The following is a 26230-nucleotide window of genomic DNA, read 5'->3' as shown; positions in this document are numbered from 1 at the left end:
TGTGTGTGCGTGACGGGGAGGTGCGCTCTCGGAGCTTTAGAAAAGTGGGTGCAGGGAATTGAGTTGCTGGCATTATTGTTTCATGGATTTAGTGGGGATCACGCCGCTAATTCTGTCGTTATTTGAAAGTTCAACAGAGAGGTTCTAAATTATGTATGTTGCTGTTTCCTCTGTTGATGCTTCGTTAACGCTATCAAGAATTCCAATGGTGATTTACCACGTAAGCTCCATTGCAAACCTAGGCCCCGCAAGCCGAGCCTCTCCAATCCGCTTTGGCTGATGGCCCGGCCCCGGTGTCGGGTACCCTGCGGCAGAGCTGATATTCAGACTGCAGCATGTGAGACGGTACACCACGGCCCGCGACCCCTGCCCTAGTTCAGATATAGCGCGATGGCTCGCCGTCACTGCGCCATAACCCGTGCCCCGGGCGCACAGAGGGCTCAGCCCGTGTCCGCCGGTCGCGGCCCGGCTGATGATATGCAGTCGGTGATTGAGACCATTCCGGGCCGGTGGCTCACCATCGGCCGGTGCGCCACCCGGTAGCGGCCGAGCCGCTTCCGTCGACAGCCGGCGCACCCAACATGGAGATTTAGGGCCGGCTTTGGCCGCGTTGCGCCCAGAATACCGGCCGAGGCGGCTCGCCACCGAGCCGCGCCCGGCACCGTGACGGCGAGGCGAGCTCGGCGAACCGGCGGCGGGCCGCTGCGCTCCGCCACTCGCCGCCGGCCGACAGCTTCACTCGCACTCCACTGAACGTCTATAGACCCGGCCGGTTCGTGTAGCCTTTTAACGGTCATTCATCGGGTCGTGTCGAATAAGTGAGTGACTTTATACGGCGTGGCCTCTACATTTGGCTGTCAGTGGGCTCTCTGCGCCCGGAGCGGCCGCGCCGCGGGTATGCCGTGACGTCGGTCGCGGTTGCCTATCGCGCCGTGGGCCGCTCGTGACGGAATGGTTGCTGGAGCCGGGCCGAGGCGCGGCCTCGATCGAACGCGGCCACTTCCGGCCGCCGTCACGACGGCCCGCGCCGGAGCGGCCTCCTCTGTCCCGCCGGCCGGTACCCAGGCGGGCGGCGGCGGCGAGTCGGCGACCGCGGCCGCCCGGCCGGTACCCAGGCGGGCGGCGGCGGTGAGTCGGCGACCGGCGGCCGCAGTCACTCGGTCTCAGATGCCGCGGCCGGGCCGTTCCCACGCCGGCGGCGCTGATGGACGCGGGGCACGCACCGGCGCGCCGCTCTGCCGTGACCGTCCGGCGGCCGCAGTCAGACCGACGAACGACGCATGTCCCCGTATAGACGAGCGACGGGGTGGGCTCTGCAGAATAGATCAGTGCGGCAGGATATGAGCGAACGGGCCGGCCAGAGCAGAACGGCAGGACAGGCATGAAGGGCAAAACCTGGGTGGCAGCATGTGGACGGCGTCGGACGGCAGGGCATGAACAAAAATCAAGAACAGAACGTCATGATACATTCGGAGAGCACGATGGACACTACCTCAGAGGATGGCGGATCAGTTCAGGACAGAAGCGCTGCGGATCCGGGCCGGTCTGGCCGGCGCAGCGTATACATACAGCCACCGCGTGACGCGCCGGCCGACGGCGGGTGATGCTGTTGTCTTTGGACATTGGTTGGCTTTCGTTGGCGGTCGTTAATCGGGCCGACCTCCGGCGCCGCCGCGCTCTGGGATCGATGTGCCGGCCCGCCCCGCTCTCTGCCTGCCGGGCCCAGCCTCCGCCCCGTCCGCCCTCCGCCTCCCCACCCTCCGCCCCGTCCGCTCCCTGCCTCCCCACTCTCCAGTCTCTGCTCCGCCCCCGCTCTCTGCCCGCCCAGTCGCCGTCGCGTCCCCACCCTCCGCCTCCCTAACCTCCACCCCGCCCCGCGCAGCTCCCCCGTGGCGGCTACTTTCTGCGGGAGGTCACTCGGCTCGGGCGGTTCCGAGCACGCGCTCAGGTATATATGTTTGTCGACAGGCTTCTCCAATGTCTCGTTAGTACGGATGCCCCGAATAATCCCAATTATAAGCACGAGCGGATACACGAGCACGTAGGCGGGGCTTATCCCAGCACAGACCCGTGGGATCTTTCATAGTATCAGTTGGTGAGTGCCTATAGAAGGTATAATTTTACAGGATCTTTTTGTAGCAATTTATTTTTACTTCTCGACCTCTGTGCAACCTGTCGCATCCGTCCCGCAAAACATCTAATTGTCGGCGGTAAGTTGACTCGCGCATGTGCCAGCTTCTATAACAGAGCATGCACAATGCATTTTGACATCAGACGCCTCCCTAAAAACGACGCATTGGGTGGCATGTGATGCGAATGTGACGTTTCATGCCAACTATGCATCGGACTTCTAAACAATGATCGCCAGAGTGAGGTAGAGCATTAAATAAAACCTGCAGATGGAAAATAATGGCTGAAAGTGCTGTTCGCGTCCGGGGTTGTTGTTTCCATCGACATGCAATGGCTAGCAGCGGTACGACTGATTGCTGCATTTAGAGCTCCCAGCCAGATGGTTTAGTTAATTGGACTTCTATGCGATGTAGACGGGCAAGTCTGCTGTGTCGTAACGCTGACCGTCGTGGTCAGCACTGACCTCCCTGTTGAAAAGCGCTTCTACCTGGGCATGGAGCAACTGGATCAGCACCGAAAAAAAAATCAAACGGATCACACAGTATAAGTCATTAATACCTAACTCAATAACTCGGGAACAAAAAAAAAAATCATGAATTTCTGTTTAGACTAGGCGCCTACGCTGCGCTGCAATCCAGCAATCCGTTTTTTCCGCTCAGAGGCATTATCCAGTAGCAATGGCCAGTTTGTGCTCCGAATGGCTATCGCCCCTCCGGATGAAGGTGAGACGCGATGTCGACACGTTCAGTGTTGTTGTCGCGGGGCAATCTGATCGCTGTCGCAGGTCGCGCGCTCCGTGTGCAGATGATTATCGGCCGGTCGACCCGTCGGCGGTCGGGAGGTCGGCTGATGAACGACGCTCCTCTGACGGCCGATGAGCGCCGCTGATCTGTGGCTTCTGACCGCGCCGACGCGTCGCTCCGACGGCGCTCCGTACTGCAGCGGGCTTCCCAGATTGATGACCTGTCGGTTGACGGGCTCGATTGACATTTTCCCAATAAAGTGGCCGTTTTGATAGGAAGCTTAACATTTTAGTCAAACAATATTTTTGATTTAACTTTAGCTAAAATTGTTATTGTTCTTCAAAATCATGATCGCATTAGATAGTCTTATAAGGCGTCTCGAAAGTCAATCGAAGTGTTGCTTCGCATATCTATCAAAAATGTTGAAGTGAGAATTTAAAGGACAAAATGCAACAAAACCCTTCGGGTTTTCGCGGTGCCTGTATAGTTAGAATGACTATTAGACTCTCATTCAAGTCGTCATGTTATGCCTTAACGACGCGCTGAATATTGGTTATTTGTTGAAATTGTCATAGTGTTCTCGAAATAGATGTAGAGGACTGAGGCCTTCCCGTATTCCAGCATATCTTACCTTTCACTTTAAATATGGGTAATTGATCAACAAAGTGCATAAAAATATCGCTGATGTTAGTCGAAGTCCGACAACTAATATCAGTGATATTAATCCCTCGTCTGAAGTATTCCGAAGAATCGTATCTGAATCCAAAATAATCAACAATTAATTCCCTATCTAACCTATCGTCTGTCGCTGTGCCACTGAGAGTTCGTTGTGATGAATTGTGCACTACGCGCCTGAGATGCGAATTTTACCGCACTACACGCCTATAACATAGGTATAGCCTGTGCCGCACTACACTACGCGCCTGAAGGTAGACTGTGCCGCACTACACTACATGCCTGAAGGTAGACTGTGCCGCACTGCACTACACGCCTGACATGTAGACTGTGCCGCACTACTTAACATGTTTGATATGTAGACTGTACCGCACTACACTACATGCCTGACGTGTGAACCATGCGCCGCACGCACTACATACATGCCTGGTGTAGACTATCGAGTATCGCAGAACGTAGGTACCTTGGTAGGTACTAGGTATGAGGGTGATTACTGGGCCGCAATCCACTAAGGAATTTAAATCATGGTTGACTGCTCCGATGCCACGAAGAAGGCTGGTAGAAGTAAGGCATTTTGCCGTGCAGCCGTTGCTTGTCACTGTCGCCGAATGCCTTCCTGCCGTGGCTGGTGACGGTGCAGTCCGGCCGGCGGGCGGCGCTCTCAGCCGTTTGTCACCGTCCCAGGCAGCAGTTGTGAGGAGGGAGGTAGGGGAGGCACGGGTGACCGTCACGTGTCGATGGCCGGACCGTGACTGTGACCGTGACGGCGCCGCGCGGCAGCCGCGGTGACAGGAACAGCTGTTACGCGCCGGCTGACGCGCCGCGACGGTGTACCGCCTACCAACTGTGCCACTTCAGCCACCACTTGAGTCCACTCCCTCAGCACAAGTGCCTGGCTGTGCAGCTATTCAGATTATTTCAAGTTCACATATTCAACCATACGGAGCACCCCGAGTTTGTAATTCGGTGACCCTTTAGCTCCCTCGGTCGGCCAGCCTCGATCGGGTAGGGCCGGGCGCCCACCTGGCGCTCGATGGCCGGCTCTCAGGCGGTCCCGGCTCCCAGCTCCACAGACTGTGAACGGCCGGACCCGGCTCGGACCGCGCCGGCCCGCCGACGGCCCGACGGTGATTTGTGGCCGGCCAAACTCTGGGAGTGGCGCTGGAAGGCTGAGAGGAATGCGAAACGACCGGCTGAGCTTCGTGCTTCTTTGTAATACCGCTCCTCAGCCAGCGAGCCTGAAACGAACAGCTAAACCCCAAAACAATCGGGAAGGCAGATACTGATCGTATAATTGAGGTGTTTATTTTTCGCACAGGAAGTGAGGCTGCGAATGTTTGAAGTGTCAGCACTTTTTAAATCATCGATCAAGCCCACAGGGATGGTGTCGATCAGATGCTCTATGCGGGTTATGAATAGTAGCTGACGTCAAATGCGGGCTACAGTTGCCGAAGACCTCACTCGTGGTAGGTATACCTAGCTGTGTCAAAATGAGGTCTCTGTCGATGGTGCGAATACGGTCTTAGTGCTTGTTTGGTCCTGGACTTTCTCGTTAGCTTCGTCGGATATCCTCGCACAATCTGTATTGCCTGTCAGCTCACCGGCCCTGGATGGTCCCTGTTTCCCAGTCCCTCCACCTACCTCCCCTGTTCCTCGGCCGTCTCCACGCCCATGAACCACGGTGTCAACGGCCGGGCGTCTCGCGGCGGGCGGCTCGGTGCGGCGGCCGCCAGACGGCTCTGCCGGCAGCCGGTCCGTCCGTCCGCTGGCCTTGACATTGGCTTAGCGGGCCGGCCGGCTGACGTGGCGGCGGCGGCGGCGGCGGCCGGCCGGCCGGCAGTCGTCGCCGCGCAGTCCGACCGTGAGCCCGCTGCAGCCGCCGCCGCCGTCCGGTCTCCCTTCTCTCTCTCCTCTCTCCCTCTGTCGCCTCTCCCTCTGTTTCGTCATGCATCTGAACAATATGGAGGTGGACACGACAGCCGCCGCCGCCGCCGCCGCCCCGTCCAGCCCGGTGAGTGAGCAGTGCTCGGCGCTCTTGTGAGAGGAGCGGCCCTGGTGCCGGCAGGACGAGCTGTTTATGGGACTCGGCACGGTGCTGTGCTGTGTATCTCTGCACCCTCCCGGATCCTGCCCCCCCCCCCCGCACCCGACCGGGCTGTTCACAAGGCCAACGGCGTGAGTCACCGCCCCCTCCCACCTCCGGCCCTCCCCGGAGCTGGAGGAGGAGCCAGCGCGGTGTCGGCCCGTCCGTCCGCTTGTCCCGTACTGCCTGCTGGAAATAAAACAAATCTCTCCATCCTAATTGACCTTCATCCTCCCAACACCCAATCCTGTCCCCTAGTGAGAATCCTAGCCACACAAACCAACCATAACAATGCAACCCATCGATCAAAGTAAAAGTTAAAGTTTAAGAACTCAAGGAGGTGCCGATACAAAGGCTAAACCTCCGATAACCATCGCATCGCATCGCATCGCCTGCCGATTCGTCGGTCGCAGGGCCAGTCTACGTCTGTGCTACACCGGTTTACGCCGGCAGGACGGTTTGTCCGTTATGGCTTATGGGGGTGTGTCTTATCCATTGTACCGCCACGGATCATTCGAATGAAGTAGAGTCGAGGTCAGGCTCACCGTTTTGGCTCCTTTCTCGGGGCTTTATTGAATGTTCATGCTCGATGAATGTGCATCATAACTAATGGTGCATTAGTTGCCAATCCACCAACCGTGCCATTCGTTCCCTTCTTCATTAGCCCATGAAGCCCATCGGCTGGCCGTCTCACATCCACCGGCCATGCCGTCCGTTCCGCAGTCCACAGTCCACCTCAGTAGTCCCAGTCCACATCCACGGTCGGCGCCGGTAGGTACGTCCGCTGCAGTGGCCGGCCCGGCGCCGAGTCATGCCCAGCCGCCACCTGCACGGTCCCCGGTCCGGCTCACGGCGAGTTTTACCACGTAAAACAGGGCATGACTTTCTTGCCCATGAACTCGGCAATGTTTTCTCGTTCAAATGACCACAGTTTCCTATCGAGTCGCACGTTCGACTTTCGCCAGCGCTCCCACGTGATACATTCAGAGCCACACTGCAGGCCCTGCTCGAACTGTGCGACAGGGGCTTACCGATGCCAACGGCAACACTATACCTACTTACCGAGACTGATTTGTATCCCCAGCTATTTACGGATACCTTTGGTTGTGCCTATTGACCAACGATGGCCAAAGCAATTTGCTACTGGTTACAGAAGTTGTTGCTATTCGCCCAAGTTCATTGTTCACAAACGTATTCATGTCTCCTTTCAGGTGAAGCTGGATAACAAGCCTAGCCGTGTGGTGCACATCCGAAATATACCGAACGAGGTCAGCGAAACCGAGGTCATCCACCTGGGAATCCCCTTCGGCAAGGTCACCAACGTGCTCGTCCTCAAGGGCAAGAACCAGGTAGGTGGCGACCGCCGTCCGGCCGGCCGGTCGGCGCTCCTGGCGCGGCGCGCCGGCTGCGCGACAGATGCGGCGCGTCTCGGACAGATGCGGCGCGTCACGCTCGACTCGTCTGGCGCTGACGGCTGGCGCGCCGGAAGGAGGGAGGGGAGGGACCGGGAGCGGACGAGAGGCGGCCGGAGAGGGCCGGGCGGCGCGCTGAGGCGGTCACACCAGAGTAGCCGCCTGGCCCGGGACAGCAGAGATCGGCGTCTGATTTGGTGGCTCAGGGTGTGGCTCACATCGGCCCGATGAGCGGCGAGCGCTGATTGTCTTCGTCTTGGACCGTCACAGGAAAATTGAATTTCCGGTGGTTGTTTGCGGTGGTGCGAATGGGAGGGAAAAGGAAAAGGCTGGGCTGAATTTATTCCTCCGATGCATATATGCAACGTATATCCGAAACGGAACCGATGCTCAGTAAAAATGTAAACTGTGGCGATTAGCGTTTTACAATACACAGCGCCTGCTGTTACTGATCGGTTCAGGGGCCGCCGGGGCGCAGACCAGCTGCCGGAGCGCCAGCCGCCGCCCGGACGATGGAACACCGAGCTACGACCTCAAAAGTGGCGCCGGCTGTCCCATTTAAGGCCCGGCGAACGGCGGCCGCGGCTCTGGCGGCCCGATGAACTGGCCCGCTTTACGTTCCGCTTTACAGCCCTTCTGGGAGCGACAGACGCAAACGGTGTCGGCCAATTCCGCTGTTTGTTTTTATGCCAAAACTGGGCCCATTCCGAGCCGGGGCTCTCCAGTGGCGCGGCTCGTTCTGTCCCCAGGACGGCAGTAACGGCGCGGTGCGGCTGTAACGGCGCCCGGCGACGGTACTGGCGCAGCGCGCCGCTGATTGTCGTCTGTCGACGCATCCCGACAATATCGGCGCGGTGGTCGTTTCGAGACTCCAGATGCCAGATCCTCTGTCTTCATCTCCAGTCGAACCGAAAGGATGGCAGATGTCAAATTTATCGCCGCGGGGGCACGGAGGAGGCCGGACGGAAACAGGCAGTGGACGGCCGAGCCAGAAAACAGGGCCCACGGACCGGCAGATGGACGGAGAAATGCCGAGCGGGATGGCCGGCGAATAGAAATTGTAGCAGTCGATTCCTGAAAATGAGGCCCAGAGAGAAAAATTCAAGCAGGGAATTTACAATCGTATTGTCAATTCTCTCCTCAGTGTCATCCTCCTTTCATATCTTGTCCTTCTTGCTCAACTCTCTGCTTCTCTCTGGCTGAGCCCCACCCGCCTCTGGCTGCTTCTTCCGGCCGGGCAGCCCTGGGGCGGCGAGTCTGGTTCCATGGCCAGCCCCCGGGTCTGTTCATTCAACAGACATGTCTGGTCACATAGCGACTGGTCTGGTCAGTACAGCGACCGACATCGACCGTCAGAATCCCGATACACTGCTGTCATCGGAGCGGAGCCAGAGGCGCATCAAAGAAACACATCTATCGGTACTGAGATAGCCGTCGAACTATAATTTTGTGTTTGGATCTGAAGTCAAAAGAAGATATGTTTTTGGGCCAACTGCGTCGCCCAATTGAATCTAGTTATATTGAATGACGACTGGTGTGAGATAAGTTTGCTTCTCTTTGTTTATTCGTAGTCCAATGCGTCCAAAGATAACCATTTCTTGCTGCGCTTTTCGTTGCGTTTCTACTGTTCCCTTCCTTCATCAATTCGAATATCTCATTCATTGGACTACGCTGGCCTTTTTGTATACATGAAAAATGTAACCGTTTCAATGAAATGACAAACTTATCCGGAAAGCTGCATTTCGGATTTTGCTTTAGCTACATTGCACTTAATACGTTTGCAGTGACTACAATGATACTTACAGAGGTAACGTCTCGGTATGACATTTTTTTGTTTTTTGTTTTTTTTTCAATGAGATCAGCATTGACATGGCAGGCACGGTAAATTGGATTCATCCTTGCTCCGTATCATTCGTCGTCCTTTGTCAGCGCGCCGTCCGTTTTCATCATCCGCCCATTCTGCCGGTCCTTTGTGTCCGCCGGGTTATTTCAGACGGCCAATCAAGTCTGACCGCTCCGCTCTGCAGCCAGCTACTAAAGTCAGCCGCCCGTCTGACATGATGAAAGCGTCCCTGCCGACCGGCATGGCACACGGCTCGTATCACCGCTCATATTAGCCGTCCGGGCGCAGGTGCCCGCCTAATTGGCCCTCCGCTGGCGGCGATACGGCCGTCCAATTTGGAATTAGCATGCGTATCACGGCGGCTGGACGGGCGCCGGACTGCAGCGGAGGCGGACGGCTGTGAGCTGCAGTGGGGTCGGGGTGACAGTCCAGTCCGGACCGGCGAGTCCGGCCCTCAGCTGTGACCGGTCAGAGAGAACTGCGATCAGCTCCTGGCCCTGGCAGTGTGAGTGTCGTCTCCTATACACCCACCCACACACTCCTGAGCTGGCGGAGCAGTGTCAGGCCGCCGTCAGGAGGTGTAGTAGAGTGGTCAGACGGCGCGCCCGGAGATAGCGTGTCTGACACGCGGCGCCCGTCTGCCAGAGCGGCTGTTGGCACTGCCGGTCGCCGAGCTGGCGTCCGTGCACGCCGCGAACAGGTGGTTCGGCCGCCGGCCACGGCGCTACGGCCGGCCGTGCGCGGCCACGGCGTGACGTCACGGCGACCCGGCCAGGTATGTGACCGGTTGTTAGCCGGCCGGCGCCGCCACAGGTATGCCGCCGGCTCCGGCTTTGGCGGGCCGGCGACCGGAGCCGGAGCCGGCCGCGGATCGGCCGGTCCGGAGTAGGCGGGTGGTTTGGGCCGGGCCGGGCCGGGCCGGCGGACCGGGTATGCACCGCACTCCATGGCCGGCGGCTGGTGGCAGATGTCTGGAATATTCAGCCGTTTGTTCGGGACAGTCGTGGGTAGATAAATCGCATATTCTTAGAGGTCAGCGTTCAATGCTGACGAAACAGCGCCTTGGGGTTTGGGTGGCCATCCACGCTCAGTATGGTATTCACTGGCCGTTTGATATGCAATGCATTTGCTTCTTTTTTATATGTTGACGTTCTGCCTACCGTTCAGCAGTCAGCGGTGATAGATTTACTTTTCGGCCAAATTCTGAAATTTTTGAAGGCGTGCCTATGTAAACTCGTCGACTAACCGTTTAAAATGTTCAAGGGTCACTCACTAAACTTCTATTTATGACTGAAAATACCAAAGGCTAAAGCTCACAATAACATTTTATATTTGTTATTCAGCCATATATTAAAAATTCTTGCATTGCTCAAACGACATTATCATAAGTTATACCTCAGTGTTAATTATTACATTGGCCACAAACAGTGACCACCCCACATTTTACCTTATAATGCAGGTTTGAGTAACATTGACGGCTCTATAAGGGCGGCTGAGCTGAGCGGACCCATTTGGTCGGGCGCCGCGCCGCGCTGTGGTCTCAGCGGCTCCCAGATGGCGGCGGCCCGATTGATAAGGAAGTGACGACGGCACGGTCGGGGCCGCGGCTCCGGGCCGGCGGCCGCGCGACCTGCAGTGACCCGAACAGAGTGCCTCTGTCGGCCCGGTGACCAGACCCCGTGAACATGGGACGGGGTTGGACACAAGTGTAAGTTTCGGATTCGAACGGGAGCTGCTGTCAAAAATGGCAAAAACGAGATGGGCCTTTTCACAAATTTTTACTACGTCGCTGGCAAAAACCTGAATTTGAATGTCTAGCTTTGCATTATTCATGTTTTCGTACCGTAAAACATGCCCAGAAATTACGGTTTTGCAGACTCTGGGCTTCGCAGTGAGTCAACACTTGAATAGAAATTCAATCAACTTGTTTTTGGCTCGACACTTTGTAAATACTCGGTGGAAAAACATTCGTGTTTTTGCAGCGACGTTTGGTGGGCCCTCGCCTATTCAGAAATGTGATTGCAAGGAAGCGGATTGATGCATTCGCGTGATCACACCACAACTCAAACTAAGTGGCCCCGTTGAAGGAAATATTTACGACCGTGGCTGTTTTCGGACGGCCTCAGGTAGGCTGCCGGCTGCGGCTGGGGCCGGGACTGTGACGGGTCACCTCCAGCGGGGGAGTCAGTCTGTCGCCTCAGTGGACGGGTCTGCCAGAGAGGCGTCGTCCACCGTGCAATGTTCCCAGAGTGGGCCACACAATAAACGACGCGGGACTGCCGCGTCGTACCCATTTAGTGGTCATTCACAGCGGCCATGCCCAATCAAATCACCAGAACGCGGATGTTCTGATCCAGCGCCGGCGGATGACTGTCATCACGCAGCTCTCTGCGCTACTGCTCGTCACCTCTGCCGCTCCCTGCGCCTCTGCTCGTCACTGTTACCACACCCGGTGCCGGTTGTCGTGTATATCTCGGAGATCGCCATTCCTCCGATCCGGTGTTGTCTGCGATACTCATGGCGACTATGGCGTCTAGCGTGTCTCGATGGCCGCGGACGAGGTCGAGAAGCAGCTCGCTTGGTTCCGCCTGACTCGGCGCGGCCCGGTTTGGGCCCCGCCGCGCCGGTCGGGGTCGTGGTCCCGGATCTGTCGGGCGGGCGGGGGCGGCCAGGGTCGCGCCGCGGTCGAGACAGCATGGCTCCGTCGAGAGGCCGCGCCGCTTCCGGCGGCGGACCGCTTTCAGTGCAGTGGTGCACCGCTGCAGGCGCGCGGCGGGCTGCGCTGCCACCCCCGCCCCCGCCCCCACCCCGGCTCCGTTCCCTATCTCGTCGACCCTGCGGCACATCTCATGCGGGGCTTCGCGACGAGACGTCTCAATCCGTCGCACCCACTCCATCGGCGGCGGAGTGGCTTGTTTTTCAACTTCACCGCCGCTGCCGTCACCAACAGCGCCTCCGTATGGGCCCGTCGCGCCTCTCCGCGCCGTCGTTCCCGTCATCGGCCGTCGGTAGAATGTGCCGCTGGTGTGCCGCCCCGGCTCCGCCGGCTCTGCGGCGGCGAGTCTGGCCGGCCGCCACACGCTCCGCCATCGACGGGCGGTGCCCTGTTGTTCGCCGCCGAGAACGAAAATATGCGCCGGCCCAGGTAATGGCCGAGCCAATGTAAGCAGACGGATGGGCCGGCGCCGCGCCTGTGAGCGGAGGGGTGGCTGGAGAATGGCGGGGAGACTGTGGTTTACCTGGGAATACACAGGTGATGGGCGCGTTAGGAGCTCTGTTTATGGCCCGTGCGCGGCCGAGACGGGGGCCCGCTGGGTCTGGGTGGCGGGGAGGGTAAAGCTGTGTTAGCGAGGACGTTGGAACTGGGGAGACGGAGACGGCAGAGCTAATTTGAGAGATGCACGCAAGCATTTTCGAGTTGTGCCTCTTTTCCTTGTCCAGGTGTTAAATCCGTTGTGTTTTCTATGGCAGGGCTTGGCTGAAAGGACATCCCAAAGTTAATTCCACTAGGTAATTCTGACAGCTCACAGCATCAACTGCTTCTGCGGTTCCGAGTATCAACTGCTAGGTGGCATGCGGTCAGGGATGAATGAAGGCAATTAGAAAGTTGATTTTACACGCGTCGGACAAATAAGTTATTGCAGAAAAAAAGTTTAAAACCGAGCCGAACGAAAGTTATGTTTACTTATCGAACAAGAGCTGGATGATAGCAGGGTGCTGTCAGTTATCAGGTGAAACGGGAAATCCAGTTATATCCATCAATTTCCTATCTGGTGACATGGCAACTTGAGCCGTTCCTTGAGACCCTCCCCACCCAGCATTTCCGCGCTGCTGCCATTTCTCGACTTGTTCGTCGTTCCGCGCCATTTTTCATTCCGTTTCCGGCGACGTTCAATCGGCGTCCCTTGTGGTGGGATGCTCCGGTCCGCCCCAACTTCGTCTCGATGCTTTTTGTTCGAGGGTGGGTCCGAATAAAAACGCCTCGCGCCGACCGTCTCGTCACGATTCCCCGGCGGCCTCTGCCCTGCTCTCCCACCGCGTTTTCCTCCCGGTCTTCTGTTCAGGTTGCGATGTCCATGTCGTGTCCTTGCGCTGCCTACACCTGTGACACTCTCTGGTTGGTCCTATCTGACCACTGACCAGTCTCTCCGGCTCTAATCCAGCAACAGTCTCAATAGTTCCAGCAGACAATAGGTAATATTTTTAGCTCTACCCGACAACAGTCTGATGCAGTATTGCAGGCCGCAGCTTTATCCGAGAATAACACCGACCTTCACCGCTGCTAAGCAATTGCGCTACCCGCGATCTTGTAAATGCCATTTTATTTATCGCAGCAGCGGCAAATTCAATTGTTGCAAAGGTCTTTGATACAACGTAAGAAATGACGCAAACGTCTAAGCTTTGCCTAAACCAAAATCGTTTTCAATGGCATAGCAATTAGCAACACAACATGAGACAAGGCGTGTTGAATGTTTGATAGTTCAGAGAACTTTGTACCACTTTTACTGCAGTTCTGGCCCACGAACCCAGCCCGTTTCTCCCGGTCTCTCCTGTCTCAGCCCGGCTATTATGCGGCCACCCTGATCTGTGCCCGTCTGCATCCTCTTCTCGCATCCCGTCCCCCTTGATCTCTGTTCTGCTGTGGCTGCCCCATACCCAGTCCTTCTCCTCCATCTCCCTAATCTCGGCCCCTGCGGCGGTCACCTGCCGCCCGCAGCAGCGCACCGGATCCAGCCCGCCTCCTCCAGCCGCCCCTGAATCCGCGCCGGTCATAGTCCGCCTCCCCAGCCGCCCCTGTATCCGCCGGCGCCCCTGCGGCGGTCACCTGCCGTCCGCAGCGGCGCGCCGGCCGCCGACATTAGCCGCCGCGCTCCCAGCGGACCGGCGGCTCCATTTCGGCCGCCGGCCCGTGTCGCGCTAACTAATTCCATCCGTATACGTGGGGGAAATCAAAGGCCGCCGGTCGACACCGGCCGACTAATGGTGGCCGTCCCGGCCGCGGGTCTCGGCGGGAAGGGCGGCGGCCGCCTCTCGTTAGTCCGGCGCCGCCGACCGCTCGGCCTCCCGTTACCGGCGAGTCGGGTGGCTGTCCGCCCGTGTGTCTGTCTGCTCTCCGGTGTTCGTCGCCGCTGCGTCACCGAGTGTCGTCGCGATACGCTCATTACGCGCGGCGTGCTCATTATTATCGGTAGGGGAACTGCGAAATCAATGGGCGCAACGAGCCCCGGCGAGGGATATCAGCCCACCTGGCTGAGACAGTTCAATATTATTTTTATCACAGCGGTGCAAATGTTTCATTTTGTGGTCGGATCGTAGTGCAATAATTTAACCATTTTTATTTTAAGAAAGTCCATTTCACCAATGCGAGATGATATACTGAAACGTAGCAGTTCGTCTTCACATGTCCGGATATTTAACACTAGTCCATAATTTTGCAACCGCGATCTACACAGGAGCTGCTGCCCGCATTGTTGCCGAGTGTTTACGCGCTCCCGTCAGTGTTTGTGTGTGGAACGAAGCGCTCAAAGGATGAGATGGTCGTTCCATACATTAAGGGCGTTGTTTTCGCCGGTGCTGGCTGAATTATTTGACTCGCGCCGCGCCGCTCGCCCCTGGGTCACCTGTCTGACCGGAGGCTCTCTCCTCAGGCCTTTCTGGAGATGGCCGACGAGGTGGTAGCCACCCAGATGGTGGCCTACTTCGCCAACGGCACCGCCCAGCTGCGCGGCCGCTCCGTCTACGTCCAGTTCTCCAACCACAAGGAGCTCAAGACGGACCAGACGCACTCGAACGCGGTGAGTGCTCCCGCCGGCGCGGCGCTGCCGAGCGTCCCGCCCTAACGCTCCACACGCGCCCGACGAATGCAGCGCGGCGTTCAATGTCACCATCGCTGGCTGTCCCATCACCTGTCGCTATCAGTGTAACCGTTGGAGTGTTTAGGCTGTTTGACTGAAGTGGCCTCTTCCGACTCGTTTTACTAATCTACACTTGCTGTTGTGCTTGTCTAACGATCGCGATGGTTTCCTTTCAAACGGTTTCTCAGCCTCTGTGACTGTTTCTCTTTGTGCTCTTTTTATGGTTAATCTCTTTTGTCTCCTGTCTCTCCCTGTCTCTTGCTCCTCTTTCTCCCTTCCTCTTCTCTCCTTTTGCTTTCTTTATTTATTCATTTATGTCTTCAGTTATATCTGTCTGTCTCAGTTTCGTCCTTCACTTCCGTCCAGAGCTGCATACCTACTGCATCTGCTCTCATGGTCGCCTTCCGCGGGCGTCTGTCCTCTGGTCACGGCCGGCGCCGTGGTCTGACCACTGATGAGCACCTATCCATCCTCCTCTCGGGAGCGCCCGCCGTCTGCCCGGGGAGCGGACGGACGCGGCTCCTCGCGCTGATTCGCCGTCGTTCGGCACCGTCCCACCTCAGCGCGGACACCCTGCCGTAAATTGGACCGTAAATTTGCCGCCGCAGACGGAGCGTCCTCGACGCGTGCCCATGCCACGGCGTCGAGCCGACGACGGCGCCTGATGGCCGGCTGGGCTCAATATGGAGATTGGGAATGCCAGGTGGAAAGCTCGACAAGATGAAAATAGGGGCACGTGTTTTACGTGACAGTCGGTCGCTGAGGAAATGGTTCAATTAAATGGCTTCCATGAGCGTGTTCATTGTTCAATGTTCATAGTTCAACACTTGCTGATTAAGAATCGAATGGCAGCGTGGCGCAACGTTTTATGCCGGCTCACTCGTTTTTTAGCTCGGGCGCGGGGCGGTCCCGTGTCGTCCCGCATTGACCTGCCGCGGTCACTGGTCGCGGTGCCATGCTGTCTGGCGTGGAATCCGCCACCCCGCCGGCGCCGACGCCATAGCCAACTCGAGTTTACGGCCCATCGTCCCCTCGCCGACGCCACTTTGACACGCAACGATCACGCCGGAAACGATGCCACTGTTCAGATGTACTCCAAAAGCCACCCGGAATGGCCTATTGATTGCGAAATTTGGGTCCGATCGTAAAGTAACGGACGCGCGAGACGATGGCTGCCGATATCCCCTGGACGCCGGCGTAAAGGCTGCATTTTACGCGCGCTCTTTCACTATCGGTCCGAATGAATGAAAGTAAGATGGCACACGGTGACATTCCAGATTAAAATCAGCCGTTCGTTCGCGATTGACGATGCAGTTGGCTGAAAGTCTGCGATATTGGCCGTTGAAAGGTCGACGAAAGATCCTGCTCTGAGGGCAATGCCGCTTCAGTGATGCCGCTTTTATGCGCTTTATTTTGAGCGTAACAACGTCTGTATACGATCCATATATACCTATATGTTTATTCATGCTTGTTCAAAGCTATCCATGCCACGCTCAAATTCGAGGCTGGTTCTTTTGAAATTATAACTACTGCAATTTAATAAATATATATGAACTTCACGCATTTAGCTTCCATTTCAAATGACATTTAAAGTTTTTAGTTAAAGCCTAACGGTAACTCGTCAACGACGATGCCCAATAATTCTACCTTCTTCGCTTACCTTTCGTCTGAGGACATTTGAGGTAGGTATAATGTATCGTTATTTAGCTTTGACCAAAATATTGAAACGTCGTGTTCCGTTTGCTGCCGCTACATAGTTACATAGAGCCAGCCTGTTCTTTTTCGGGTGTTTTCAAATAGTTGTGCAGCGTTTGACCCGCGGTACGGGATTGAAAAGGCCAACTGCGGCCGCTTCAGCCCCGCGGGGCCGGCCAACTTGCCTTTTACACACGGTCTAACGAGCGGGCCGTGTTTTTTGGTGAGTCCAGTTGCGACAGCTCTCGGCGTGGAAGTTTTTGAGTGCTCTGTCAACAGCACCGGACCGGTCGCCCCGACCAGGTCGACTGCCACAGCAGCGTAAGCTGTCTGAATTTCCCAGCGGAGCCCCGCCGCGCCGGCCGATTACCCTCCCGAGCTGCCAAAGTTTCTCCGCGCGCTCGCGAAAAATGGACCCTCACCCGCTAATGTTTTATGGAGTTTGGATCCGCCTCCCGAGCAGAATCGCGCTGCTGCACTTTGATCGTTTGTTTTTAACGTCTGTGTCTGCGACCCTGCCATTTTATCATTGCTCTTTTCTTCACTCATCGAACTTTGTTTCTTTTTGCTCTATTTTCTCGATCCGAGCATGAAATGTTCTATGGATTTCAGAGACTCGAGCGAAAAAAAAAATAACACTAGTTATTCGTTAATATCTTGTTATATGTACCTTTAAACCAATTGGAGCAAGACGCTCTCCAGTTCCAATGTCACATTCCAGTTACCCTATTTGTCTACTTGTTGTTTGTCGTTTGTTCTACTGTGTGTCCCTGTAGGCCTTCAGCTATGACTTGTGGTGTACCCTCACCTCTGCACTGTGCTGCACCAGTGTCAGAAACTCCCTTATCCTATAGTTACCTGGCAGGTATTTTCGCGGCTGACCTGGCCACGCCCCCTCTATACGTTCAAGGTGTCTGAATCGCTGGAGCTCTCTTCTCACTCTGAGGTAGCTGTATCTCCGCATGCTCTCTCTCTCTCTCTCTCTCTCTCTCTCTCTCTCTCTCTCTCTCTCTCTCTCTCTCTCTCTCTCTCTCTCTCTCCTCGCTAGTGTGCAATGCATGCCGCCCCGGGCCGCCGTAGCACCGTTCTGGGATCGCCCGCGAATAGTGAACGGGAAGTAGAGCACGCCTGTTCTGGTACATCACCTATGACAGATGTACTCTCAACCTGCAACCACATCCCGAGCAGTCGTGCCGTTAAAACGACTGTATTTTCATTGTTCTCTTCATTTAAATGTGTGCATGGGCAATTACTGGTTGTAGGCAATTAATGGTTGTATATTGCTAAGGAACGGGTAGTTTTTTTGTCAGCACTTCTCTTTTCTCGAACCCATTTTCTAGAGTGGTTTCGGGCCGCTGCCGGCCACCCGCTCCCACCCCTGAGCGGGTCTCTCACACATACATCTCGGCTGTTTTCGGCCGCGCCGGCCTCCCTCTGCTGTCGGCGGGCTGACGGTGCTGTGTCGCTCGCCGCCGCACGCCACTGGGAGGCAGGGGGTGCTTGCACGCGAGACGTCGCGGCCGGCGCGTCCAGTAACACAATCAGGCGAGGCGGCGGCGGCGGCTTATTTACCCGGCGGCCGAATTGGTCGGAGCGGCGAAATTAGCCGGGCGGCGGCGGCGTCACACCGGCGGCGGATTGCACGTCCGGCCTGATCCGGCGACGGGCCGCCGCCCTCGCCGCCAGACGGCTCCGTGGGGATGGCGGACAGCTGGGGGGCGACGAGGGGAGTAGAGAGACGACAGGGGACAGCCATAGATGACTGTGAACAGATAGGCGGCGGGTGGAAACGGGCTAGCTGCAAATATCTGATAGCGGACGGTTTTAACGTAGGCGACTGCTCGGACCTCGTATTGGTCGGCCACCGTTGTTACGTGTTATCACACTTATCACCCAGTTTTCGGCACGTTCTCTGCTCCCGCTCCCAGTGTGACCCCATGGTCGGTGTGTTTCAGAACGCCTCGGCTCAGGCCGCGCTGCAGGCGGCGCAGGCGCTGTCCGGCGGCGACACTCAGGGCGGCCCCAACACGGTGCTCAGGATCATCATCGAGCACATGGTCTACCCGGTCACCCTGGACGTGCTCCAGCAGGTGAGGGTCGCCCGGCCGGCCGGCACACTCTGTGCCCCTTCCCCCGGCTGGATTCCTGCGCCGATGGCTGGTGCACTGAAAACTTTTTTACCATTTCCTGAAGGGTAAACCCGCCATAGCATGGTAGCTTGACACACAGACGTTTTTTACCACCTTCCAGATGGTAAATTTTACTCTTTCATGAAGAGTAAACTCGCCAGGGAGGGGTAACATGACACACAGACGTTTTTTACCATCTTCTGAATGGTAAACTCTTTTGATTTACTCTTGTCTAGAGTGTAACATTTTTTGGGTTACACTCTTTGAAAGGGTAAATCTTTAACGGAACCCTTTTTTAGGGAGTAACGCATCATCTACTCTGTGCTTTACCCTCCTACAGAGAGTATATTCTTATGGCCTACCCTTTGTCACATGGTAATGTTTACTCTTTCCTTTAGTGTAAACCCCCCAGAGGATGGTAACAGACCCACAGACGCTTCCTTCAGAAGCTTCACGAAGCTTCTGTTAACCGGAGCTCACCAACTAAAAAAAAAATGCTTCAAGAGCAACAATGTAGGTATATTTGGCTTCCGTACAAACAATACGAGGGGCACACCAACCATGAACATTGTGAGACTCTTCACTTATTCATACAAATTTATACAAAGCGTTCAGCAATGCACAAGCGGTAAATAAACACCACGATACAACTTGAATGCAATTTGAATATGAATACAAGACATTCAGCGCCCTCATATTGGATTAGGCAGAGCGCACAATATTTGAAGTGAGCGACGGCGTTCCTGGTGGTCGCCCGTCTGCGTGAGATAATGAGACTGGATCACTACAGTGCAAGGCTTTTTCAAAGTCACCAACAAAATGCATAAACTTGTAACATCACAACAAAATTAATGTACGTACTCACAACACTAGGCCACGTGGCCGTGCACGGGGTCCTGTTAACCAGGTCAAATTAGCACTACTCAACGGCACGCAATGCTCTAGCACATCGGTACTTACAATAAAATGTCCACAGAGGCTCTATAGGCGATGAACAACACACAAGCACAATCACCAACGGCCACGCCGCGCGGCACCGACACTGCTCACATCCGCTCTCGGAGACCAACGGCCGAAAACTGACAGATGCGCGCGACCTTCAAACCGCAAACGGCCGATCTCGTTTCTGATTGGCTGATTGTTTCCATTTCAAATATCATCTTCACGAGGGTAAACAAGATCCACGCATGAAACGACTATCTGTACCCGAGTCACGATACCCAGTAGGAAAGAGTTTTCGTGATGTTCTGGATCGTGAGAGTAATATTGATATATACATGGTAATAATACTCTTCGCTGGCGAATAAGTTCATATTAACCACGTACCGTTACTATGCACATAATGGTAGCAGCGAGTTACCCTTTCAATATACTATTATCTTGCGGGTTTGATGAAAATGAACTCTCCAGGAGGTAGTAAAAAAGTTTTGAGTGTGCGATCGGAGAAGCTTTGTCACACTCGATCGGCGCTTACTTAATATCATGTAGAGCAGACATGTCCTATAACGGCAGGCGAATGCAGCGGATTCTGCTTACCCACCCGGATAGGTCGGGGTGCATGCTGAGGCTCGGCTGTGAATGGTGGACGTAATGCAGGCACATCGTATTATTTAGGGATGCGATGGACAATGGAAATGCGTAAGGTCGGCTGTTAGTTGCAGGGAGGATATTGTGGTAATGAGGGTATAGCTTGGGCCTATGAACTGAGTGGGAAATCTGTAAACTAGGACGATAACATGCCCCGGACAGGTGCCGGTTGCACTTTATTTATCGCCGCCAAGTATTGCCCCTTGTGGGTAGATGTGTGTTTTGCTGCTGCGCACGCCATGGGAACGCTTCGTGTTCATTGCAAAGACATCCATAAGGGCACCTCTGACATTAAAGCTGTACCTGCACCTTCATGACAGGCCCCGCCTGCACTGATGCACGACTGTGGAAAGTTCAGCCTGGCAGCGACACTGCTCGATTCACATTACTGAACAAAGCAATCTACTCCTGCGCTCCAGTTCCGGGTGGCCCATCTAATTTCATTCTCCTTCTCCCTCGGGTCTCCATTCTCCAGATGGCATTTCCACATCAGGCTTCCACCCTCCGTTTACAAAGTATATTTCTTTGCACAAGAGTGTGCTCCCGGCGCCAAATTGCCGTAGTTACCCGGTGGCGGCCCGGGTATGGTCGGCGCTGCGCTAATGTCCCGGCCCATTGAGAGGACGGCCGTTCGCTCACGGCCCTGCTGGGACCGGTCTCCCCGACCTGCCGCGGCAGCATGTGACCCCCGGGAGCGCCTCGGGCGGTCCGGGCCGACCTGGGTCGCTGCGGACGGCTGAGCCGAACCGGGACCGGTGTGGGGGATCCGTATCATATGTAGAGAGCCCGGAGGTAGCGCTGTGAGATGTCCCAGGACTTGGTAACGAATCGGGCGGATCCGCCGAGCCGCCGAGTGGTAATTGAATTATCGGGCTGCTTAGTGCTTATGGCACGAAGATTGATATTCACACACAATGATGAAAAATATTTAAAAAGAAAGTAATTTCAGTTAGTCTAGTTAAAATATTTGGTAATTGCAGGACCTTTGTGTTGGAGGGTGATGAGGTGCCGTCTATTCGGCTTGGTCTGCTTTAGTATGGATTAAATTATCGAGAGTGTGGCCTCCTAGATAAGCAGACGCTTTCTGTTCCTGCACTAATCGTGGGCCAATGCCACAGAAGCTACCCTTTGTTTGCCAATATTGGTTTGCAAACAGAGCACAGTGGGTCTTTGTGCCGACTATTGGACGAATCGTCTTGTTCGTAGAAGTTTTCCTAAGAGGAGCTTTAGTGCTCCTAATGAGCTAAAAGCCGGCCCGTGCGGGCGGTGTGGCCGGCCCGGCCGTGACGTCAGAGGCCGCCGGAACTCAATAGGGGTGCACGGACGGTGAGCATCTGATCGAACGGGTAACGATCGCGCCGGCCGCCGTCTTCTGTCGCCCGCGCGGCTTTTGTCCGACCACCAAAGGCTGCACGGCGGTCCGTCCCGAGCGGCGGCGGCAGCTGCGGCGTCCCCGCCGCCTGCCAGCGCGCCTCCAGCGCCGAAAGGTCAGGGCGGCTGGTGTACCGGGCCTGTATCGGGGCAGATTTGATCCCTCCCAGTATGCTGGCGTCCCGGGAGGCGTGGGTGCGAGGCGGCGCGGCGGCCTGGAAACGAGGCGGCGGCGGCGCGGCGCCCGCGGCGGGTCCGATTGAAGTCGGCGGTCGGGCCGGGCCGCCGGATGTCGCCCTCCGTCGCTGGTCGGGCCGCAGATCAGAGCCGGCGATCGGACCGACCGCCGTGTGACTCACTGGCAGTCGAGCCCGACGAACGGCGTGTTTATTTATCCAGGCTGGCAGACGCTCCGTCTGGCGTCGTCGCCTTCATAAACCCGGCCCTGCCGCCCGGGCCAGGGTTTGGCCTCCTGACCTCAGTCGATTCCGCCGGCGGTACCGTTTCGGTCGCCGCCTTCCCACCGCGTCGGCTCGGTCCGGCGGCGCCGTCTCTCCGGCCCAGCTCGCTCGCGTCGCCCCTGCCGGCGGACCGGCCCGTCCGCAGCATGAGGTCATTATGACGATAGGGCCTGCAGCGGCAGACGGACGGTATCGGCGGGCCGGCAGGCTGCAGGGCCGCCCCTGGCAGCGCTCTCCGCGCCAGGGTGACGGGGCGCGGCCGCCCGGCGCCCAGACGGCCGCTGCGCCGGCTAAAACCAGCAGTCCGCCGGCCAGTGTGGTTGGGTGACTCGGTCCGCATACACTGAACAGAACGCCAGCCAGGTATATCCAGAACGTTGGGCGGCTCTCTGCCGAGCATCGCCCTATACGCGGTTGGCGCCGAGACTGGGGCTCTGCCGTTTCGCGGCCGGGCCGCGTGACCTGTCATTTCTGAACGACAGGTTTTACGCCGCCTCGTGTGTGGTTGTTGGCGTTTGTTGGCGGCCCTTCACCGCCGGAAGTCTGTTTAGATTCTACCCGGAACCTGCCCTTCTGTCTGGCGCTGGCCGCGAGTGCTGGCACTCGGGCGGTCTGATGTCACGCCTTGGCGTCAGCTCATGTGGCCGGCCAAAACGGAACTACGGGGCTGGTCCCGGCTCCAGTCGGCCACCCCGTGGAGCCCCGGTCTGGAAGGAACGAAGGCAGCCAGCTAAATAAGGCTCGGTCGGCCTCTCACGGATCACAGAGCTTCGTCGCTGTCCTTAGTTAGCTATCCCTTCACGTTTCATGCACCAATGCGCCGATCGGTTTGGTGACCTGTGACGGCAGCGCACACCTCATGGCTACCGCAGAACGGACACTGCCCCGGCACTGCACTGGGAGTCCGCTCCCATTCAGTGCCGCGCGGCCGAGCGGCGCGCCCGGTCAGCTCGCGTGCAGCGGGCCGCGCTCGGTCGGCATGCAACCTGCCAGACGTCAGCAGCGACCTGCGGCGAGCAACAGGACCGCGCCCGGCGGCGCGACTCTGAAACCGCCGGCCGCTTCCGGTTGCCATCGACCGCAGTTCTGTTCAGAAATGCAGCGGCCGTGTGACAGCGGCGGCCGGCCGTCTGCCGCGGCTCGGCTCACGTGTCCGGCCCGCCCTGACCCGACCGTCACGTCGGACGGTGACTCAGAATTACAGCCGCATGCCGCCGCGGCAAGTGCCCACAGCGACTCCTTTCTGCGCACGCGGGGCGGCGGTGCACAACGTTATCCGTCGTTCCCACGGTGTGCAATGTGTCACGCCATTTCCGGAGCGAATTTGCCAGCGTCAGAGAAGCTACTACGTAGAGGTGACATCGGCTTTCGTGGAGTGACCGGTGATTGCTTGTCGTTTTGTTCTAAGTTCCCATGAAATTGTCTTGGGTGTATAGCTAAGTGAAAAGTGAGGCACAAAAAATAGTGCGTCCATACTCCATATGAAAGCTCAGTCGCTCTGGTGGAAAGGTGGAAACTGCATAAAAGTTGTACCTATGGGGCATTCCACGATAGATCGTACCACTTTTTTCCAATTTGACACCCTCATCTCTCGGAATCTGACGAGAATTGGTCTCAGGGGTAACCAGGGGCTCTGAATCCACGTGTAACAATTTCAGGCTTATCAGATAAGTATTTTTTGAGTTATGGTGTATAACATTTTTTGGATCTTGCTTTGCAGCGCTAAGTTTGGCGGGCTGTAACTCTAAGACGGATTATTCAAATGCCAAATGTTAACATTGAACTTGCAATGAAACAGAGATTAATATGTATTTTTGAAATTTCGAAAAATACGCTATTTTTGATATATGACGTATCGAGTTTTCTTTCATTTGTATTTTTTGGACTTTGGGACCAATTTTTTTTGAATTTTTATTTCTTTAAAAAAATATTTGGCTCATTGTTAAGAAGTATGCAAAAAATTAGGAAGGTGTTCTTTCTATAAGTGTATTTATTTTACGTCACGATAACGGTTTCGAATAGTGATTTCGGGAGGGGAGCTTACAAATGGCGTGGTAAAGCTGCCTAGTGACATCACGGGTTACTGAAATTTCAATTCAAGTCTGAGTCATCTGAAAAAAGTGAAAAGAGGGTTCATTCAACCCTCTTTCCTATAAGCGCGAGGGTGAAAAAGGCTGTTTGGTTCTGACATTGTTTTGGACGCCAATGACCATAGCTGTCCGAGATGAAAGTTACAGGACGCATACATGGTGTCCTCCAGAGGTCTCACAACTTGTATATCTGGGAATTTTTCAAGGTTACATGAGGTCAGGTCGGTCACGTGACATCACTGTTATAAATCAATGGGGAAATATAAAAACTGTTATTTTGGTGCCGAGAATGATCTAAAACTATCCCACGTACATGGTATCGTGATTTCATGCACTCCTTGCAAAGTCCAATGCTTTACTTTTGCATTGTTAACCTTGCGTGACGTCATTCATGACGTCACTAGGGTCGTACGAGTTTTTCGTCAATAACTCCCGATCAAATCGAGCTAGAGAGTCGGGAAAGCCACCAATGGACTCGGGAAGACCTTCCGAATCGAATGATATGCCATATGATACCCTTTGCCCAGCTTCGTGACCTGAGGGGCTCTGACCTGACCTTGACCCGAGGTCAACTACTTAAGTTGACCTCACCCTAGCAAAAAGTATACCATTCGATGCACCTGAGCTAGGCGAACACAATGATGCCAAAATCGCGGCTCTGCGGCCATTTTTTGCGAAGTTATTTACTAAAAACCGAACCCGTAACTTCAGTCACGTGACCTGACCTCAGACGCTACCGGTTAACCTGAGACCTTAAAATCGGGTACCAATCGCTGCGACTTGTAACGGCACACACGCTCGTTTTTTCCGCGAGGCTCTAGCTCTATTAGAAGCGAAACGGCGTGCTGGGGTCGTATCAACCCCTCCGAAACCCATTTTGTTTGCGGGAAAATGAGGAACTTATAGAAAGAACACCTTTCTAATTTTTTGCATGTCGATTTGCAATGACATGAAGATTATTTTGAAAAAATAAAAATGTGAAAAATTTTGGTCCCAAAAGTCATTAGAGGCAAATGAAAAAAGATTAAGGTTTTTGCTCAACAATGAAATTTTTTCTTTGGAATTTTTAAATAGTAATATTAATTTTTGATTCATCGCAAGCTTAGTGTTGTTTACTTTTTGTTGGTTGCTTAACCCGTTCTTGAGTTATAGGCCATCAAACTCACCGTTACATACCGAAGTTAAAAAAATGTAATGCAATATAACTCAAAAAGTTTTGATCTGAGAAGTCTGATATTTTGCCAGGCGTCTTTGGGGCCTATGATTACCCCTAGGACCGATTTTCATTAAAATCTGAGAGATGAGGGTGACGGGCCTGGTACGATCTATCGTGGAATGCCTCCTATGCGATATGACAAAAATAAAGGTGTACCTAAAATCCGTCTAATAAAATAGCATAATTAAGCATACAAGCATGCCCACAATGGCTGCGTAGGCGATATTCGTAGTTTACGAAGAACCTAAGTGTCACTTGTTTCCTTTCATCGACATTCATATTCCTCCCAATATTGACATTTCCTTCCAGCCGACGCTGTTAGAGGACAAATTGGTAGGCAACAGAGCACCCTTACCGATTGATATGTTCACATCTGACTGGTATGTTTTCATAAAACGTCACTTTGTTGTCGACAAAGCTCGGCATTTGTTGAATTTGTGTCGATCGTTAGAGATATGGCACATGACACTTGGCAGTGTGAGTGAGTGGAATTTCGATATCAGTTACTTCTGCAATAGTCAGTTTCTCCATTAACACTCGTTATTATAGACGAGACATTTTCTATTTATTACAACAACGATCTGTTTGGCGCCAAGCGCCCTGAGTGGCTCGTCCTATTTGTAGCATTCCAATTACTGGGAAATGCATAAATAATGGCACGCTCAATACCTGTCGGCGTTTGCACTTATTGATAAATTTTTGGACAGATGTGTTTCCGATAATGTAGCCGGTCATCATTGGCATATGGCATCACCTTAATGATGCCACTTTCCTAACCGAGGTCCAAGTCGATTGACGGAACCCTAGAGTGCTAATGGAGGCCAGGGCACTGGGCGCTTTATCTAATAACTGGTAGGTACCCCTCGACGACCGTCGGGCGGTGCCGCGGCTCTTCAGCTCTGTTTATGCCGGCCTTCGTCGCCGTCCTGCCGGCTGCCGA

The 26230-nt window shown here is 55.2% G+C and overlaps 1 protein-coding gene across 15 annotated transcripts in view; it reads left to right on the top strand.

The window, feature by feature from the left end:
* The window catches only part of LOC122390604 (polypyrimidine tract-binding protein 2-like), a 62976-nt gene that overhangs the window by 18467 nt on the left and 18279 nt on the right, over positions 1-26230 (top strand). For 11 of the 15 annotated variants that reach the window (XM_043383728.1, XM_043383727.1, XM_043383726.1 and 8 more), the window contains exons 3-5: positions 6843-6980; positions 14535-14681; positions 18392-18526. In XM_043383728.1, coding sequence (XP_043239663.1) covers positions 6843-6980; positions 14535-14681; positions 18392-18526 — 420 coding nt within the window. Of the gene's footprint in view, positions 1-5367; positions 5560-6842; positions 6981-14534; positions 14682-18391; positions 18527-26230 lie in introns of those variants that run through there. The other 4 variants (XM_043383739.1, XM_043383736.1, XM_043383738.1 and 1 more) reach the window with 3 other exon arrangements.

Source organism: Amphibalanus amphitrite, unplaced genomic scaffold (genome assembly GCF_019059575.1).
Source record: "Amphibalanus amphitrite isolate SeventyFive unplaced genomic scaffold, NRLGWU_Aamphi_draft 000402F_arrow, whole genome shotgun sequence".
NCBI classification, from domain to species: Eukaryota; Metazoa; Arthropoda; class Thecostraca; order Balanomorpha; family Balanidae; genus Amphibalanus; species Amphibalanus amphitrite.
The sequence above is the reverse complement of the archived record's forward strand: the minus strand, read 5'-3'. Positions and strand labels throughout refer to the sequence as shown.